This window comes from Amblyomma americanum, chromosome 1, assembly GCF_052857255.1.
Source record: "Amblyomma americanum isolate KBUSLIRL-KWMA chromosome 1, ASM5285725v1, whole genome shotgun sequence".
In the NCBI taxonomy this organism is placed as follows: Eukaryota; Metazoa; Arthropoda; class Arachnida; order Ixodida; family Ixodidae; genus Amblyomma; species Amblyomma americanum.
Window position 1 is genome coordinate 190,174,118 of NC_135497.1, and position 20,519 is coordinate 190,194,636.

At 46.3% G+C, this 20,519-nt stretch overlaps 1 protein-coding gene across 1 annotated transcript; it reads left to right on the forward strand.

Annotated features, from left to right (window-relative positions):
- Positions 1 to 17,283: 17,283 nt before the first annotated feature.
- Positions 17,284 to 19,244, forward strand: LOC144094222 (uncharacterized). The gene is made up of 2 exons (XM_077628161.1): positions 17,284 to 17,338; positions 18,724 to 19,244. The coding sequence occupies exons 1-2, from the start codon at positions 17,327 to 17,329 to the stop codon at positions 19,240 to 19,242; spliced, it is 531 nt and encodes a 176-aa protein (XP_077484287.1). The 5' UTR covers positions 17,284 to 17,326; the 3' UTR covers positions 19,243 to 19,244.
- The last annotated feature ends 1,275 nt before the right edge of the window (positions 19,245 to 20,519 follow it).

The window sequence follows — 20,519 nt, forward strand, 5'->3', positions numbered from 1 at the left end:
GCATTTGCTATATTGATTTTACCTTTAAACAGGGTGTTTCACAAAACACTGTCACCTATTTTTAAAAACAGTCTTTTTGTATTAGAGGAGCGCTTTTTTCGGCATAGCATTGTCAGAATGCAGCTAAGACGAGCTAACTGGGAGGCTGGTTAACTAATAATGAATAGTTAACTTTTTAACCGCTGCTCTTAAGGTGCTTATTTATTGAGAGGTCTGTAGTCCACCGTAAGTATTATCTATACCAGCTTTGAGAATTTCTAAAATGCCGTGTCACACATCCGAGCGCCTGTCACGTGCTCTCTGACCGCTCGCCGCTCCCAGCTGGGCGCTGCGAAATGAACACGAAATGAACAGACACCCCGATGTGTGACGCGCACTCGTAAGCGCGGCCAGCGCCCTTTCTGGCTGCGCAGTTTCGCTTTCGCCAGTGTGCCGCCCCAAGGTTCCTTGCGCTGCAGCGGCGACGAGAATGGCGCTTTTGTAATTCTAAAAACTTATATGGATTTTACTTACGGTGGGCTGCAAGCCTCTCATTAACTAAAGGGCGCAGCAATAATGGTTAAAAAGTTAACTATTCAGTATTAGTCAACCAGCCTGCTAGTTAGCATGTCTTAGCGTAATTCTGATGCACTACACCGCTGACAGGGCTATGCCGAAAAGAGCCGTCTTCTAACTTTAAAAGGCTATTTTAATGCGACAGAATGAGGAGGGCTATGAAGGCGTAAGCTATCCGGCGGCGTTCTGTGTCTCTGTGAAGCCTCCACGGGCCAGATTGCGTTCAGGGGATTTCTCTCTCTCTCTCTCTCTCTCTCTACCTGCCACCTGCCAGCCTACCCCCTTCCCCTCTACACTTGTAGGCATGAAGAGAGAGACGCCAGAGGAAGAATGATTCAGTAAAAATGAAGGCTAAGAAGAAAATGATTCCGACAACAGCGGGCCCACGTGCAAAATAGACAGCCTCCCGTAGAGCCAGGAGCGCAAAAAATACGAACACTGACGTATTGGGGAACAGGCACGAGCGTTGTCCCTCACTACGTTCATGCTCGTATTTTTGCTCTCCTATGTCTTTTCTGAATATGCACCAGCACGCCCAGCTACAGTTACTTTCATAGAGCCACCTGTGCAAACACGAGGCTTGCGGGAGCAATTCTTGCTCGCATTCCTCGTGAAGAGCAAACCCGTGTCCCACAAGCTCTCCATCGGTGGCTGCATCACCTGCCCTGCCGGTGCAGTGGTGCATCGCCTAACCGCTGCGCCACTTCCCTGTTAGTGGTTTGAGGAGTCGCCGCGATCTAACAGTGTGACACACTTTGCGTAGCCGGAACCAGAATCATGTCCAACATTCTTGGAGGAAAAATTTGACTATTGGAAAATTGTAAGGTACTGTTATGGAAGTACTAAAGGTAATGGTCCATTCCTCGGATGTGTATAAAAATCTTTCTTTTACCGTGTTTCTAATGCTCGCATGGAGCAGTTAAGACTCCTATAGAAAACCAATGGAGAAAGCTTATAAGAATAGCAAAAAACGTTATTAGAAAAAAAATACAAGCATGCCGACGGGAGGTCTGCGGATATATGAAAAAATTGCGTTCATAAACTCTTTTCCGTTCAAAAATGCTGTTGTCCAGAATTATTGGGTATGAAGGGAGTGAAAAACAATGAACTCAGAATTGGAACAGTGTCATAACTGGGGCATATTGGTGAATAAAAGACTGCTATCGCATTTTCTCCGCATCAGCACAACCGATAACTCCTAAATTAAAAAACAAATGCTCACAGCTGCCGGCGAAACATCCAGTACGGAGGCCGTAATTCTCTCTTTGATGCGCTGGGAAGCACGTAAACATGCGCCATATAAGGATCCGCATCTCTGCTTGGTGGGCTGAACGCCCAGTACTTGCCTGGAAGAATTTGTTTGCCGAATTGCAATTCACCAGTACGACGAGTATGTACCCTCCACTCTCGCTATATTTACAGCGCTGCCTGTATCAGGACAGTTTTGCGCGGTGTTTGCGGGTCCCAGTACAGTAGCAGCCCTTAGCATGCACCCGTCGCCTCCTGATAACCTTCAGGCCAATGTGAACAAAGCGTTACCGGTTAGTCCGACGACCAGTGAGTGTAGCATCTGCTGTCACGTGACCGATATGTGCGGACCTTGGAGCGGGCCCTCTCATTAGTAGCAGGAGAACGGTTACGTAGACGCCACTTCTTGGCTGTGAAGGAGGGAGAAGAGACTGGAGGTTCCTTAATCAATAAAAATTCTTACTCTGCCTCCTCGTTGAGAGTAGGTATGAGCACGAAATGCATCGCATGAAAGGCGTTGCACATTCTATAACGCTTCATAGATGGCGGTGACCGCACTCTGGTGTTGGCCAGTTTTGGCTGCTGGACGTACCGTCGCATTTGGCGCTTTACATGTCACCGCGTTCAGCCGCCTATCTTTCAAAGCGATAGCCATACTGGATGCACCAATCTTGCTTCAGCCTTCAGCCTAGCCGAGGTCAAAATGTGTCTAGATAGAAAAAAGACGGAGAAAAGAAATTACATCCACGAGAGGGAGTCGGACCCGGGTTGGCGCGAACAGGTCAGCTTCACAGGATGCTGCGCTAGACTAATAAACTATCGCGTCAGTTATTTTTTTTCTGTATAGGATAGAAATCAAAACCGCTGAGCAACCGCATGCTTCACGTACGCACATACTATTCCGCAATGCAGACACACATTCTCATATCTTCGTACACTGCCCTCCAACTGCGCATCAAAAATGCGGGAGACATACACATGCGCCAACAACAGGCCACCATCCAGGCGACTGAGCATGCGCAGCATAAACCCCCCGCACCAAGGCGCACAGTTCACTGAACAGAAACTTAGATGAGCGAGGTGGTTCCCCGGATCGCGCAAGCTTCTCGTGTAGTCCGTCATGCTGCCTCGTGCGTTACGTTTACTCGCAAGATTAGACGCCCTAGATAGTTTCAAATTGAAGGCAGTCCTCAAACAGCACGATAAATGAAGCGTGAACAGCAACAGACGACTAACACCGTGTTTACGCACATAGGTGGCACTGGCGGACGCCGGAGCAGACGAGCAGACGAACAGGCAGACGACCATTGACTACTGCCTCATGTCGCAGGGCATGTATAGCAAGCTCGCAAAAATGCAAATAGACGAAGAGGTGGAGTACAGTATGGGAAGTTACCACAAGCGTATTAGCCTGCAGTTGGGAGCCCTGATCGAAAGAGAAATGCAAAGAAGCAATAAAGACAACACAAAATTAAACGATGAACAAACGGCACAAATAGCAGTCGCCATTGAGGAAGTGACAGAGAAAATCCTAATGATAAAAGTGAGGTTATAATAAGTTAGAACAACTCATCAGTACAAAAATAAAACAAGTAAAAGGGGTAAACCGCTGGAGAGGAAAGAGGAAGCTATGAAACTGGTGGAATATGGAAATTAAGGAGGCTATCGAGCAACGACGAGTGGCTTCAAGGCAACACAGCGAAGCAATGAAGGCGCAGTTATCTCAAGCGGAAATAGACCAAAAATGGGAATCTTATCGACGAAAGAAACAGCAAGTTCAGGTCCTCGTCCAAGCTAATATAGAGCAGAGCAGTCCTGTGGTCGCTCGCTGGCTGAAGTTGGCGATGCAACTAAAGGGAGGCCAAGAAAATTCTGCAACCATAAAAACTGGTTGTGTAAAACGAATCAAAGAAAGCACGAAGATTCAAGATGCCGAGATAAAATGTTTAGAGGGAGATAACGCTGTGAACTACATCTCATCAGTTGTAGCTGAGTCATTTAGGAGCGACGTTAGGTTAATCTCCCTCAATGAGGGAGCAACACAGCACAGCATAATAGCAGGACTGACCAGTCTTAACTGGGAATAGGCGGAAGCAAATATTCCTAAGTGCGCATCCGCAGGGATAGACGAAATTCTAATCAAGCTGATTAATAAACTTGCTCCAGGGAGCAAGGAAACTTTGTTAAAAGCATCGGAGGCAGTCATAACAAATAAGCAAATACGGTATAGCTGGAAACAGAGTAAAACGAACTTCGTTTATAAAAGGAAATGAGAAGACATGCACATAAAATCCTTCCGACCGATTACAATAACATCTGTTATATACAAGCTGCCAATGCAGGCGGTGAAATTAAAAATGCAGGGTAGAAAGTAATAAGCTTCTCGGAGAACTTCAGAATGAGTTCAGAAGGAGTAGGCACTTAGATGATAGCCTGTTCGATCTTACCCAGTACATAGAAACAGCCAAGGTGTAGAACAGACCTCTGTATCTACCCTTCCTGGACATAAGCAATGCATACGACAACGTGAGCAGGAAACTCATGTGGACCATATTAAAAGATGAAGGCATCGGTCATGACGTAATTCATTTCCTACAGGAAATGTACCGAGAAAATAAAGGTGAAATTGCATGGGAAGGGATAAAAAGCACGACAAATGTCGAGGTACGCAAAGGATTAATGGAAAATTTGTCCTCTGTCACCGCTGTTGTTAATTGCTTTATATGATTATTAATTGCTTTATATGATGTCAATTGCTTTATATGAAAGAAGGCTACAATAAAATAACCTAGTGATAATCTGTCGAACTGTTAGGCAGAAAGGTTGTTGAGCAACAGCTCCCGAGGAAGATTTGAAAACTCTGGTTAATTGTTGTGGAGACGAAGGAGATGCTCTAGGTTTCAGTTTTAGTGCAACTAATTCCGGTCAGATGATTTTCAACGATACAGCAGATCAGGTGCTTACAATACAAGGCTTTGAAATCCCCAGAGTGCCCAATACAAATATCTCGGGGTGCCGGAAAAGCACGAACAGTCTGTTAGGGTGAAAGAGTGAAGAGATGTCGGGATAGTGAAACAAGGGACATTATGGGGCTACAACAAATATGAAGTACTGAGAGGTATTTGGAAAGGAATAATGGTTCCTGGACTTATTTTGGGGAACGCGGTTTTGTGCTTAAGGGCAGAAGTTCTGACGAGATTAGAAGTTAATCAGAAAGCTGTTGGAAGATTAGCACTAGGTGCCCACGGCAAGACCACAAAGGAGACAGTACAGGTGGGTATTGGCTGGGCATAGTTCGAAGCACGGGAAGCTCAGAGCAAAATATTGTATGAAGAACGTCTGAGGAAATTGGACAATAACAGGTGGACTGCTAAGGTATTTAAATACGTTTACAGAAAGAGCATTGACTCAAAATGGCGGAAAAGAACTAGAAAGCTAACCAATAAGTATGCAGGACACAAGGACGGAGAAGGAAAGAGCATTAAACGAGAGGTGAAAACGTGGAAGGTAAAAACTGGATTAATTCGATGGAAAAGGAGCCTAGTGTAGACCTGTATCGATACTGGAAAAGGCAGATCAGGAAGGAAGAGTTTTTTGATAACTCAACCCTACCCCTTAAAGCTAGATCCGGGTGCCTTAGAACACGCAGCTGCAAAAAGAAATTTAACGAAGATGACACATGTGCTGTGTGGTGGTAAATCTATAGAAGCATTTGAACACTCATTTTGGAATGTGATTGTATCCATCCGGATGTCGATGCAGGCACAGTCACTCTTCCTGAGGCCCTAGGGTTCAGAGATGACTATAGTGAGGTAAATAATTTTGCGGCGGAAATTAGCAAAAACGATTGGAAGATTGTTGGCTCTAAAACAAAGGGGTCACATAAAGTTCGAAGTGTAGGACTGGAAATATATATAAAGAAAATGAAGAATTTTAAGACTAATGTATAACACAGTTGAACAAGAATAAAAAAGCCAAGCATGGTGGAAACTGCCACCACCCTGTTTCAAAGGGGACACTCCCATCCATTCATCCGTCCGTCCGTCCGTCCAGCCAGAGTAGGCCGGTGTGTTGTTGCCTGCAGCGCCGTCTGCTGCAGTGAGTCGCTCACTTTCGCGCGGTTGCCACGGCACTTGAGAACTGCTTTTGCAAGTAATGCTGTCTAGAATACCTAGTTTTAACTACTGTATTTGGTTTATGGTTTGGTTTATGGGGAATGAACGTCCCAAAGCGACTCAGGCTATGAGGGACGCCGTAGTGAAGGGCTCCGGAAATTTCGACCACCTGGGATTCTTTAGCCTGCACTGACATGGACCTCTAGAATTTAGCCTCCGCCGAAATTGGACTGCCGCCGCGGCCGGGATCGACAGATGAGCGCCATAACCACTGAGCCACTGCGGCGGCCACGTACTACTGTATTCATGAGCAAATGTAGCGCGCGCGGTGGAATGTCGCACATTAAAACTTATCCGCACTTCGTATTCGTTATCATAGCTAATGACCCACGGCACTGGGGATGACCAATAGCCGTCTCCATGAAACACAGGCAGTATGCACAAGAAACAAACGTGAGATGCATATAAATGTTGCAAGTGAGTGCTATCGCTGGCTCTTGGGACCGAAGTCCTTATTGATATTATGTCTTCGGCAATTTTCTGTACATGCGGTTCCCTCCGTTCAATGTTTAGTGCCACAAGAGCCATAGACGATCATAACATAGTACAGGGACAGCAGCGAGCGCGCAGAGTATTCTTCTAAGAGCTATACGATCAGTGACAGCATCGCGCTGCGTGAAATCGTGTTCATCCAGTTTAAAAACGTGGCTGAGTGCGATAGGAAATTTGTGCGATCTGACTTCATTACTTTCATTTAATATTTTGCTCTCTCTATTTCCCGCGTGCGCTTGCTTTCCTTTAGGAATTAAAAAAATGCATGCACAATATAGACGTCAAATTCAGATTAATCGCAGACAGCCGATATAAGTGTAGTCTATACAAAACCTAGCGCTAGTAAATGAAATAAAGCATATAAACCAGTATACGCCGTGCCAGCGCTGTGCGACTAAGTTTTTTCCGCAACAAGTTACGTAACAATTCCTATCTCTCATTTAAGATACATCGATGTGAAATAAGCTTTAATGTGAACTCTTTGAGCTCAGCAAAGTAAAAATTATGAAGGGCTTCCAGACAATGTGTGCAATGTCTAAGCCAAGACTAACTCACCGTATGCGTGAAATGTCTTTCTGAGATGCGTTAGAGCGCAATAAAAGCACGTCGGATCTACAACAGCCCATCCAGCTGTTCCTTTCAGCTGAATGCATGCGCCATACCGTACTGTCATGAACGTTTAAATCTTGCAGCATATATGGCATATCTAGGGTGTAGGCTTTTCAGTTCAAACTGAAAGAAAAAAACGATGAAACTACAAAGAATTCAATTTTAGACATTTGGTTTTACCCTAAAAAAATTCAGTATCCCTGACATGCACGCCGCAGCTAGCTGGCTGTTGACCTGGAGGTAGACTCAAAGGAGATAATTAACAAAGTACGGAAGCCAGGTACGCGAAAAGGCGCTAATAACCTTGGATTAACGCAGTTGTGTGCTTTCACGCATTGTCCACTAGCTTTACACGCGTCTGCCTGTCGGAAGGCTCCACCTTGCTGTTTGCTAGCGAAGCGCTGCTTGTTCGCTGTCATCAGCCGTTCAGGGAAGTTACAAGGTTGAGTAGGTTTCCCCACTGTCCACAAGGCCGTGTAACTATGCACAAGCGCCACGACAAAGGTTCATGTTCTGGCTACCGAGACGGTTCAGTGACAGTTCCACCGCCGCCGTAAAATGCAGACCACGTGATGTCTAGCTCAAACCTTTCGCTCAAACTTCTGCAACAACTTAACGCTAACACGAAACACGACAACCCCATTTTTAGCAGTAAGCTTAAACACTAGCGTTTTTGTCTGACGGCTCTCCATTTCATTTCTGTTACTTTTTTTTAATTGCCAATAGCATTTACTTTAACGAAAACAGCTCTAAGCAAGACCAGTTGTGCGTTAATTACCGGTTAATACACTACTTGTGGTCACAAAAAACGCCCCAGTACACTCTAAATGAGATTTGATAGCAAACAAATAGCATATTTTATAACCGAATGAATGAATGAATGAATGAATGAATGAATGAATGAATGAATGAATGAATGAATGAATGAATGAATGAATGAATGAATGAATGAATGAATGAATGAATGAATGAATGAATGCGGTTAATACAGTAAGCACAGAAATATTCCAGTATGCACAAGGCTATCGACCCGGGGACTCCACCGACAAAAATTGGCAATTGACTCGCATAAAGCAATATTAATTGCAAAAAAAAACGAAAACCGCGTTATGAAATAAACAACCGAAAAAAAGACTTAAATATAACACAAAGAAACGAACTGCTACAATAAAGGAGGATTGAAAATGCTGAGGTGAGCAATATTGCTTGCGGTCGAGAGATGGAAGTAAAACTTTCACGATTCTGTGATTAATTCAAACACGACCGTCATCCCCATCTGAACTCCTCTAGACAGGTGAAAATCTTTAATTAGAGGTTATAAGAAGTCAGAAGAAAAAATCCATAGCACAAATATTGTGACCGCTGGTTAATTGTGATCTGTTTTCAGCGTCCTGGACAAAGCACGGGGAGGCCACACTGCACGGGGCCGGAGCGCCTGCTTCAAGCATTCCGAGTCCGGTGGTGCTCGCTTGCGGGCCTCTTTTATGGCGCGCCCTAGATAGCCCCGCAGAAGCCCTCATTTTCTCGAGAAGGGGCCTGAAATCTTGTGCTTTTCCCGGAACCTTTTCCACACTTCCTTCACGGAAAAAATAAACCTCTGAGAATTACGCTGTCTTAAGATGAACTTTTTTTTCGTGTCGATCTTCTTTAGGCGCTCTAAAATATTCCAACTGAAGCCTAATATTAAAATACCTGCGGCGATTAAAACTGGCTAATTAACTGTAGCTAAATAGTTATAGCACTGGGACTTAAATAACACTCCTGATGTTAACAGCGCAGAACGTACATGGGACACGCAGTGCTCGTTGTGTGTGCTTCTCTTCTCGTGCACGTTCTGCGGTCTTAACGTCAGGATGGAAAACGAACGAGCGCAAGCTGCTGTTCTGGGTTAAGAGCACAGCAGATTGTTCCAGCATACAGTGCCAAAACACTGTTGAATTTTTGTTTCTCCATACCGTACCATTTTTTTCTTTAACTCTTTCATTACTGCGAAAAAAAAAGTAGACCGATTTTGAGTGTTTTAAAATAAAAAATATTTCAAGAAGTACTGCATGCACTGCGAATTGTAATGCATCAAACTGTAGCTTATTAATTATACTTCCGAACGAAGAAAATGACAGAGTTGTGTGTGCAAAATGTTTTTTAAATTTATTGGTTAAATACGCTGATAACACTAAAAAGAATACAAGCAAAACAGAAATTAGCCGCTGCACTGAGCCAGAAATTGATTACAAAAAAATTAAATTATACAAAATGTTGCAAATGTTCTTAGCTACCATTCTTGCGATTTTAAGCTGCGTACATAATACACTGCTCTTTCTGTGGGCTTTCAAGTTAGCAAAAAAATTCAGGGGGGAACTTTGTTGACCTAAAGTGCGGTGAGGCGAAAGCATTTAGCGCGGTGATCCTGCTTGTGTCACTGATATGTGGTTAAGATGATGATTAAGTAGTACACAATTGTTTGTGAATCTTAAATGCTGGAAAAACTGAAGGGCGTTTGGGAGGCATTAGTGTGGGCAGAAAAAAAGAAAGAAAAATACAAGGAAAACTACGTATGCGTTCGCAGGAAGTAGCGTAGTCGTTAGCACGCTCTTTTGCGGAACGGAAGAATGGTGGTTTGAATGCCGCCATGCACAAATATTTTTTTCTTATAGAGTCATCGGTGTGACATGACTTGAGACCGGACAAGGTCATGGCCGCAAGTATGAGCCATTAAAAGCTTTCATCTTAATATGAGTGGAAATAAATATGGGATCTGACGCTCATTACTTTTGTTGTGAACTCTGTTCTTGTTGTTTTTTATAGCAGATCTTGCAGTTTGTTCTTTTTACATTTTTTTCCCCGGTTGGTTGCAATAAAAAATAAAAAGAACACAGAAAAAGCCTTAAATGCGGCTTGGCCTTCCTTGACATAATCATATTAAAAAATTTGCAGCCACATTTGGTAAAATATCTTGGTAGTATGTTACAACAACCCTAAAGCACCGAATAAAATTACTCTCTCAAAGTGCTCGGTGTAGCCTTTCACCTTTGAAGAGCACGCTGTTAAACGAACGCCATGATCGGCGACAGGCGGAAAGTTTCACTTTTCACTTCGCGTCCTCGCGTTAGAAAATAAAAAAGAATATTGAAACCAAAGACATGGTGTTATAGAAGCAAACTAAATAGCGCAGCTTGTCCGCAAGCGCCGAATTGAATTTTTGATGGCTTGTTTAAAGCGGTGTTCATACATGACCCATAGCCGATGACGCGGCAAGGAAAGAGTTTAACAGATATGTGCTGCATAGTAGTTTTTGTAGAGTCGTCAATGGGCCCACTAGTAATGTGGCTGTTTGGACGAGTTGGTGTGACATGGCTACACGACATTCGTGATGTTTCGCTATGATCCGTGGTTCGCAATAAACTGTTGAAAGCTAGCGCCCGTGTATCTCTTGTCTTTCTCAGCTGAACTTGACTTGAGTTGCACTATATTTCTGAAGTCAGTGGGTCAAACGTAATAATGCATGGCCTTAAAAAAATTCTGAGCCACGGAGGAATGCACTGTCCACGTCAGATCAAATCCGAATGCTGTGACATAGTAATAATGCCAATGAAGGAAATAAATACAAAGACATTTTGCTATAACGTTCGGAGTACGGTCACTGCATATTAGAAATGATAATTAACCACGCAGGAATTTATCAGTCTTCCGGTATAGTTCTCTAGAAATGCTGTTCGGTCTAAAACTGTCACGTTTTCGTCCCATTCGATGCCAAGCGCACATGTTTCGAGAGACGCTGAGCCAGTCGAGAACTTTGAGAGTTTTACTTGAAGTCATCATGTCGGTTAAATTATTAAAAAAGCCTGTCCCAGTAGGTACCCACAGCGACAAATACACAAAAAGCCGAGCGCGTGCAGAATGGACTTCATGACCATGCGCATGGCCATGCCCATGACGCAGAACGACTATACACGGCAGACAGCATCAGTATCTGTGGAAACTGCGCAGATTTTCATGCGAAAATGGCTAAATGTTGCGGATTAATTTGAATTAAAGAAAATTAGTCCCGTAATTGGGCATTCAGACGGTTTATAAAGCACGCCTCTCGAATGAAGAAATAAGCAAGATAAGTGCTTGCTCGCTCACTCACTCACTCACTCACTTAATCAATCAATCAATCAATCAATCAATCAATCAATCAATCAATCAATCAATCAATCAAACAAGCAAACAAACAAACAAACAAACAAACAAACAAACAAGGATGGCTTAGTTGTTTGGTAGAAATTTATTGAGCCACTTCAGTGGATCAGGTGAGAGTGATGAACGGGGGACGGGGATGGTGAGCAGGAAGGCGACGGGCCCTCGAACCGCTTTAGATGACCGGGCACTGTTTGGCTGCGGCGACCTTCAAGGCGCGGCCCACGATCCGAACCTCTCTTTCAATTGGGATAGCATCACAGGAGCGATGGGAGGCGGCTCTGCGCAGCACACAAAGAGGGCTGTGGCTGGCTTCTCGCGTCCTCCCTTGCAACACTCGGACACGCAAAGCATGCGTTGCAGCGAGGAAAACTCCCGTGTTTGCCCCAATGGTGACAGCGCTGTGTTGTCTCCGTCACCCTTGTGCAGAGCACTTGAGCGACGCACTGCGGAGCAAACAAAGCGGCACCATTCCTCAACTGGCGCGTTCGTTCTAGAAACAACACTTGCGCGCAAGTAGACCCACATGTTTCTAAAGGCCTGATGCGCACACGCATGAAACGGAAATCACTATATTCGTTTTTTTTTATATTTTCTGGCGCGTGCTGCTCGAAGTGGCGCAGTCTATATACATACGTATGCAGTCAAAGATGTTCCTCGCTCGCAAAGGACTGTTTTCAGCAATATATGCACAAAACAAGCTGTGAGGGCGCGTGGAAATGCCGTAAGTAATCTACGACCCCACCTAAGTATCGTGTTGCTATGTTCGAATCTGCACATGTTGTGCACCGTAAAGAGAAGCGTCATGAAAACGTCGCAACAACATCGTGAAAAAAAAAAGCTCATGGATGGTTGGACTAGTGCTGGACAACTTGTCCCCTGAAGAGTTTTTGTTACGTTAGGACGCCGTTCCTGCCTTATATCGCTTCCTCATGTAACTGTTCTCGGTCGGAGTGAAGTTTTATTGAAACATCGAGAGCAGCTGCAGTAACAAAGACCGTACGTACTTAACAAGAGTGGAAAGCATTGTTTCTCTTCTGAGTAAGTGCAGAGAACACCAGGTCAGTACACAGGACAAAATACACACTAAGTGTTTCGTCCGACACAAACAAAACAGAACGCACTCTGCCGCTGGCAATGAGCAATGTCTGTAGGGCAGGCATAATTCGTCACTTAATTTCCGTCTGTAATAAAAAAAAAATAAACGTACATCGTGACAATCCTATTAGGTACCTAATAACTGTCTGATATGGGTAGCACGTATTATTGCAACTCAAAGTCTAATATAAGCAGGCAGCCGTGGAACAGAAACTCAGAGGCGGAACAATAACCATTGCTAAAACAGACAGCGCGCATTGCGTTGGTACCTTCTAAACGTTGGCTAGCAGACTGAGGCCTCTCCTCAGGCCTTGTTCACTTTGTTTTGGGCTGTCGGGAATCCCGCCTTCCTGCCCTCTCTTTACCATGGACCCTAGCTAAGAGATAAAAAAAAAGAGTGAGAGAGGAGAGTGGCGGGGGGTCCACGAAACAAACTACATGCTTCTGTAATACGCATTTGCAACAGGCCGCTGCACAAATTGGAGGGGACACTTAATTAAACTTCGGCTTAAGGGTATACATGACGCGATCGCGTAATGGGTTAATTCCCATATGTTCAACTTGACGGATCGCTGCCGAGTCTTAGCTGCCAGAGCTCAGTAAACGATGAAACAATTCAGGCAACAGCTGTACACAGCTGAATGTTGCAAACATTCACATTATGGTAGTAAATTTTTTGTATGTATGTATGGAAGTGCTCCTTGGTGTTGGGTTCGAGTGGTGCTTAGGACCTAGTCAGGCTAACTTCACTTTCGCCTTTTGCCCTCTGCACCAAGACAATGTATTGTCTGAATTTTCTGAATAAAAAAAAATGAGTTTACGCACAAACATCACACAGAAAAGGAAACAGCATCAAGAGGGTTGACTCGAAAATTCATCCTACTTTATTCATTTCATTGATGCGAAAACCGTTGGAACCCGTTTGAACTGGTTTGAACCGGTTTGAACTGGAACGGAATGTCGGTCCGGAGCCGAACGTGGAACTCAACCCGAAGAGCATGAACCCGAACCGGATCAGAACCCTAAAAAGTCCGGTTCGACACCCAGGTTTTCGGGCCCTAAACTCTGCCGTACAGAAGCAGTTCTTGATGCACTTCCCATTCATTTCCATCCACGGGACCTTATCATTTCTCGACGGGGAGCAGATAAATTCGAACTTGGACGTCGCGGCACCTGGTCAGTCAGCTGCTATCAGTATGCGCTGGTGACGCGCCGCCGACAGAATACCTTGAGCCCGCGAATTATTCCCATGTCCGCGCAGAGCCACCACGTTCATCGAAGTCTCTATTGAGATAGCAGTGTGCTTTGGTGCGGGGGTATATGCTGCGCAGGATCGACCTCCTGCCTGGCCGCCTTTCCTCGATGCAAGCGTGTATCTTCCGGAACTTTGATGTGCGGGCAAAGTGAGAGCTGGATGCTGGTGTGATTGAGTATGACGGGTTGTGTGATGAGACCCGGTTAAGCCGGGTTTGAAGCCTGTCAGTGTGGGTGCACTTTAATCCAAAAAAGAAAAAAGTCAAGTAGTGGCTGGTCTTCCTCGTCGCGTTCGGTAGCAGCAGAGCGGGGTCACTGCAGTGAAGGAAGGAAACACGTGGTGCGCCGCATGGTTTTCGAGCACTAGAAGGACCTCCCTATTTTATTTTTTTTTTACGCCATGCTATGATCGAACTCAACAAACCACTCAGCGAACACGTCGCCTGTCATCCCCACACCTCCTCTAAACTTGTGCCAAGTGACACCCGCGTCGAATAAAAAAATTAGGAGGATGCTTAAGCTTCGCCTTAAGAGTGCACGAAATCGCGCCCTCTCCTCCTTTTACAGCGATAGCTGTTAGGAGCCTGTCCCTGGCTTGCGCGTAGTAGTCGTCCGGCGTCGTCGCCGTCGGCTTAACCGGAGGGTGCGGTACGCAGTAACGAAAAATAAACGGACTTGACCAAAGCCGCAATTATACCCTGAAGTTTTCTCTTCGAATGAAGGAACAGCAGGGTTGAACCTGTACATCTGTAGAGACACGCTGGTTAGAGCCCGAAAGGGCGCAGCGGGGGGTGTGTGCGTGCGTGTGTGTGTTGACACTCGATGGTACCGATAAAAGGTGGCGTCCACATGCAACCTGGCAGGTGGCGGTTAATTACTGGTCGCGCGAGGTTGCCCGGGAAGAGCAACCTGGGTCGCAACATGGGAGCAACCTGGGTGGCAGCACCTGCCATCACAGGACAGTGGCGCATCACTTAACCGCTGCACCACTGCACCAGGAGTGGTATGAGGACTCCCAGGGTTCTATGAATGTTAAGTAAAAAAGCCCAATTCTGCGTATATGGGCATTAACCCATTATTTATTGCGTAATACTCTTAAGGCGGAGCACGGGCCGCGGTAAGGCGGCGACTGCCTTCACGAAGGGTGCGACGGAGTCGTGGCGGCGGCTACGTAAAGCCATGCAGAGGTAGAACTGCCAACTGCGTGGGGGGCTTAGGGTTGCATCACGCCGCGTGGCGACTGCGTTCACAAAGTGAGCGGGCGGGCTTACACCTTCTCACACGTAAGCTGTTTTTTGTGTCTCTGCCACCTTTTTTTTCTTTAAAAAGTTCGTTGTGAACGTCCGTTTCTTCAGAGAAAGTTATGTCAAGCCACTTTCTAAGTTCTCTAGTTTGGTCATGTGCTCCTGGCCGAGTCCCTTCCTGTGGACGAGGCGCTTTAGGGCTGCAATAATAGCGATAGTGATTGAGGCGTTCGCGGCAACTGTGGTAGGTTGGTGTCCTTGTCTTCAGTCCTCGACAGCACCTGCAGCGAAGAAGCGACTGCCGCCCATGTGCGCGCAGAACGCACAGTATGCGAACCCTTGTGTAAAGCACTCGAGAAGAAAATTGGACTCCAAATAAAGCGACACCTCGCGGCAGGGTCTTGATACTTGAGCAACGTTTGCGTGGAGGCAAAGCCGCGTAGACCTAAAAACCAGGTGGGAACTAGCACTTTGCCAGAAACCATCAGCTACTCTCTGATTTCAGTTTTCACAGCGCTGCTCGACCGCTCTGCACACGCGTGACGCAGACAGGTCACCGTCTGATCGCTGCCTGCACGTGGCAGCCGCTTAGAAGGCGGGTATCCAATCGGGTAAGCGACGCACGCTATGTGACCGGATGGGCTAGCAGAAACTCGTGACATGTATTTTAACTTTTCATATTACTGCCATTGGTTGACCACCGGCATTGTGCCGCATAGTTTTGCTTTCAACACTGCCCCCATCTCACTCTTACCACGCTTCTGCTTCACCTTTAAACATCTTTCGCAGCCGGCACGCACGCACGCACGCGCCGATTGACCTTGCAGCCTATCTGGCCGCGCTTCGCCGGCGGTTGACACTTCCTTTCGGAGGAGATCACGGGAGCTGAGAGACGCTCTTCGGTCTGCACGCTGGTGGGAAGCTCCTCCTTGCTCGTTATAAACGAGTGCTGCCGCCACGGTTGTTTCGATTTATCTGAGACGCAGTTCCATAACAATATACGTATTTTGACGGTAGCACAGCCCTCTTTCGTAATAACCGAGCGTTGGTTTTAACTTCGGCCATTGGGATCGACTATGCACGATTCCTGCTAACCGAACCACGCTGCTCGGGCTATATGCCACGTATGTGCCAATTAACGCCTGGCAGGATACGTTTCTCCTTATTTGTTGAAAGACTTAAGAGAAGCCACTGACTTCACATTATGGCAATTTAATCATGGTTACCGTTTTATTAGTGTTAATGAATTAAGAGCAATGTTATGAAGGGAGACATACTTCGGCGGGAAATCCTTGCTGGAGCAAGAAACCAGGCCGAGATCAGTAAATGTAGGTAGGGTTTTTCTTTTTACACTTCATGTTATTCTTAGCAGCACTTTCCAAACGTAACTCCTCTCTTTTTAGCGAGAAGAGACCCTTTGGTGCTTTTTTCATGTCCCTGAGTTTGTTATTTGAGACGGAGATAACATGTTTTTTTGCCAAGCAGAAGAAACAATGTCCGCATAGGGCAAAGTTGCGTTACACACTTTAGAAAAAGCGGCATTCTTAGGTGGCAGGAAACATGCCTAGCACAAGCGCTGCATCGGGCATACGACGTACTTATACGAATAGAATATCTGCTCCCTTGTTGATTTGTAGTGTTTAGAGCTAAACGGGGCACTCCCGCTCCATATAGACTCACCTGATTGACGCAAAAAGTTAGAGCGCCAAGAAGAAAAAAATATGCACGTGCGCTTACTTGTATGGCATTACAATTTATGTTGGCAGGTGGACAAGGAAGCCCAGAACTGGAGCGTGCGACGGCACCCTCGCACTGTCGTAGCGTACCAAAAGCTCGCTATCCGCGTCGATCGGGGACAGAAAAGAAATAAGAAAAGAACAAGCGGAGGAGCTGGCGAGGCGCGTCCCTGCCCCACGGCTGAAAGGCACATAGCACTGAAAAAAATGAAAGCGTAAGCGTTACCGAACCAAGCGCTCTGAGGAAACGGGTACGCATCGTCTTCCGCTCGCTCGCTCAGCCGCCCAGCCGTCCCACCGCGCGGGGAAGAGTTCCGCGCAGAGAACGGGTTCAGCGGGGAAGCCGCAGCGCGCCAATCGAACCCGGATATGGGGGTGGTGCACCACAAGCCGTAATATCCACCCGCCAATTGGTTTTAAGAAGCAAGAGCAGTTCTTCAGTCAGCTCTTGGAAACACCTATCGCAGAGATCGCACTAAAGTTTTGATCTCTCTTTTGTACATGCAAATAAGGGTGGCGCTTTGCTTTACCGGTTAACGCCCGGAGTCGCGTTTTGATCACAAGCCCAGAAAAAATAACCAAAACACGTTAGGAATGTCCAGTGGCTCCGCCTCTGTGGAAGCTTATCCCGATGTGACGCAACGTGAGCGAGCAAGGCGGTGCGCCAGGGATATATAAGGTGTACGCTGGTCTCAGCCAGAGCAAGTCGGCTCCTGCAGCTCCCCTGAAAACAGCCATGAACGCCTTTGTAAGTAAGCCCCGGCTGGTGGCCACTTTCTCTTGACAATTGTCCTACAAAGCTTCCGCTGCGATTACGGCATGCAGTGACAGAAGCAGCCAGTCGGAGATTTAAGAACGCGCCTGCTTCAAAGATTCGCCTCGTATGTTGCAGTGCGGATCGAAATGTGAGGGGAACCCCGCAAGTGAAACTTCTAAGGCAGCACTTGCACTGACCACAGCAGACTGAACCAATTAATTGCACGCGTGCAAGAGTGCGAGCGTGCGCTCCTAAAGAGGGCCTGCCTGACCACGCCCCCTGCCTGGGAGAGCAGCTTCATCACTTGTCACGCGTGAAATTAAGCTCAAATACCGAATTCGTTAAACTTAAACGTCAGATCGGTTCGTGACTGCCGCCTCGCTCTACCGGTGACTGATTACGATTACTAATGAGAGAGTAGTTCAGGCTAGCACCGACTGCGTCTGAATAGCTTTGTAAAATGGGTTTCAGAGCTTGTTACTTCGAATTTCTGGCTTTGCTATCTGAAGCACAAGAAAGAACGGATTTTTCTGCCTGTACAGCCTTTCCGTGCTCACGTGCTTTATTACTACTCCTTTTAATTCAAATGTGACGCAAACTGCCCTCCTTGCAGTCGGTGAAAGTTAATTATCTTACTTTACCTTCTGTCTAGTTGTTTTACGGGGGTTTAACGTCGCAAAGCGACTCAGGCAATGAGAAAAGCCGTAGTGAAGGGCTCCGGCAATTTCGACCACCTGAAGTTCTTTAACGTGCACTGACACCGCACAGCACACGGGCCTCTAGAGTTTCGCCTCCATCGAAATTCGACCGCCGCGGCCGGGATCGAATCCGCGTCTTTCGGGCCATCAGCCGAGCGCCATAACCACTCAGCCACCGCGGCGGCTACCTTCTCTCTAGTGTCCGTACACAATCTGTAGAGGCTATATCTGCTGCCCATATATCTTAACATTCATAAATAGAAGACGAAAATGTCACAGACCGTACCAACTGATTGTGACGTAATTCTGTGCTGAAGATAAAAACAATGATGCGCTAGAGGAATGTTTGGTATCAACAGGGAAAGAAAAAGTGTGTTTTTAAGCAGGCGAATACCGCATTCTAAGAGATTGTAGAGCTTGCTCCGAACAAAGTGAAGTAGTCATCGCTTCACCAAATCTGTAATTGCTAAGTGGGACACTTAGTAAGAGTAGCAAAATGACTCGGCTGCCGCACCCACAAAGAGTAATTGAGGAGGCGAAGTTGCCGTTGAAATGCTCCTCGAGCACAATTCTCTTCGTTAATGATGCCCTCTACGAAGCTGCTTGAAGGTCCAACGGCGTCTCTCGAATGAATTTTCAATTTTAATTGCTAAGCTTACTTTTGCCGTTCTCTTTCAGGTTGCTTCTCTGTGCTTGGCCACGGTGGCTTACGTCTCTGCCGGTGGCTTGGGTGGCTTCGGTGGTTACGGCGGTTATGGTGGTGGCTACGGAGGTGGCTACGGAGGAGGCCTCGGCTACGGAGGACTCGGCTACGGTGGAGGGCTCGGTGGTCTCGGTTACGGCGGCGGCGTCGGCGGTGTAGGTGTAGGCAGCAGCGTGGCCCTCATCAGAGGAGGTCCCGGTTTCTCCAAGGCGGTTGCTGGTCCCGCCTTCGTGGTGCGCACCGTGCACCACGTGAACAAGGTGAACAGCGGCGGTGCCATCGTGGCCCACTCCGGCATCGGAGGAGTCGGCGGCGGGCTCGGCTATGGCGGAGGGCTCGGCTACGGAGGTGGTCTTGGATACGGAGGTGGCCTCGGATACGGAGGCGGTCTTGGATACGGAGGTGGCCTCGGATACGGCGGTGGACTGGGCTATGGTGGTGGACTCGGATACGGGGGAGGACTGAAATACGGAGGATACGGCCTGAAGGGATAAACGATGTGTAAGTGCGAGACGCCCCCTTTTGCCCCCTAATTCCGTCCTGCACCTTTACAACGCAACCACAGGTTTCTTGCCAGATAGCCAACGACACTGCCAGACAAACAAGGTTCTTTGACTGCATGGTACAAAAGTATAAAGGAGGCGAACATAACAGTGCACAACTAGGCCTGTGATTCTGCAGTCTCAAACTTCGCTCCAGGTACTTTTTTATTCCGACTGAATTTTATGACAGAAAAGACATCCATAGTTAATCCTGGGCATGTGCAGCCTGTGCATGATGTTTCGCTTAGCAGTGCCTTGCATTCTGAAATTCTGAACAGCAGAGAACCTAAAGGTAGGAATTGTCAGACACTAAGCTTACGATGAAACGCGGCTCCTTTGTCGGTTATGACCAGAAACATTGTGTCACTTGCAGCAGAAATGAAAGATATGCTTTAGCTGCGTTACTGCTGCGTGTCGTCCAAAACCTTTACTTTGTCACACCGTGGTTGGGCGCTATTCGAAATGGATTTGTTTTGGTCATATAAAGTTTTCGCTTACTGCAAGCGTCGTCGGGAGAGAACCGAGTAGCAAAAATAAGAGAATAGAAAAGGTAATAGGTAGATTTGACCAGAATATGGAAACCGTCAGCTATATGCGAGAAAAAAAAAAGCAGATTGTATAAAAACATCAAGATAAAAAAGCTTCCTTGAGATCTCAAGCTAAGGAACACCCTCGCAAATATATCACAGGTTGCAGCTGGCTTCATTTGTTTCTTTCTGCTTTTATTATGCTTTTATCTGTGTGCACCTTCCTTTGACTGTTTGTCCTGTCTTTTCTCAGTATGTCATAGCTTGTACTTGCAAACTTACCGTGGAAATATGGCAGTTTGACTCCTGTTAATTTGAACCTGTTCATTCCTTTTCAGGCGGGAAGAGGCGCTCAAGACATCACGAAGCGTCAATTTAACGCCGGCGAGCAGCATTTCATCGGCATTTGTACACTACATGTAAATAAACGATATTTTAAAATGACCTGCATTTCGTAACTGGTTCAAATGCGCGAACAAGAGCAGGGCCATTTTTTTATGGTAATTGTTTTCGTGATTCCTCGTTTCACCAATTAGTATTGGCCAGTCGCTCCTTAAAGAGGGTCGTGGCTAATAAAACGACCAATTTGATCCTCATTTTGGATTTTTCAATTCATTTCTTTCGTCATCCTCGGAGTCATTTAATTGTATCACAGCAAAAAAAATACGTTGAAATGCACAGTAGAAATGTAGAAAAAAGAAA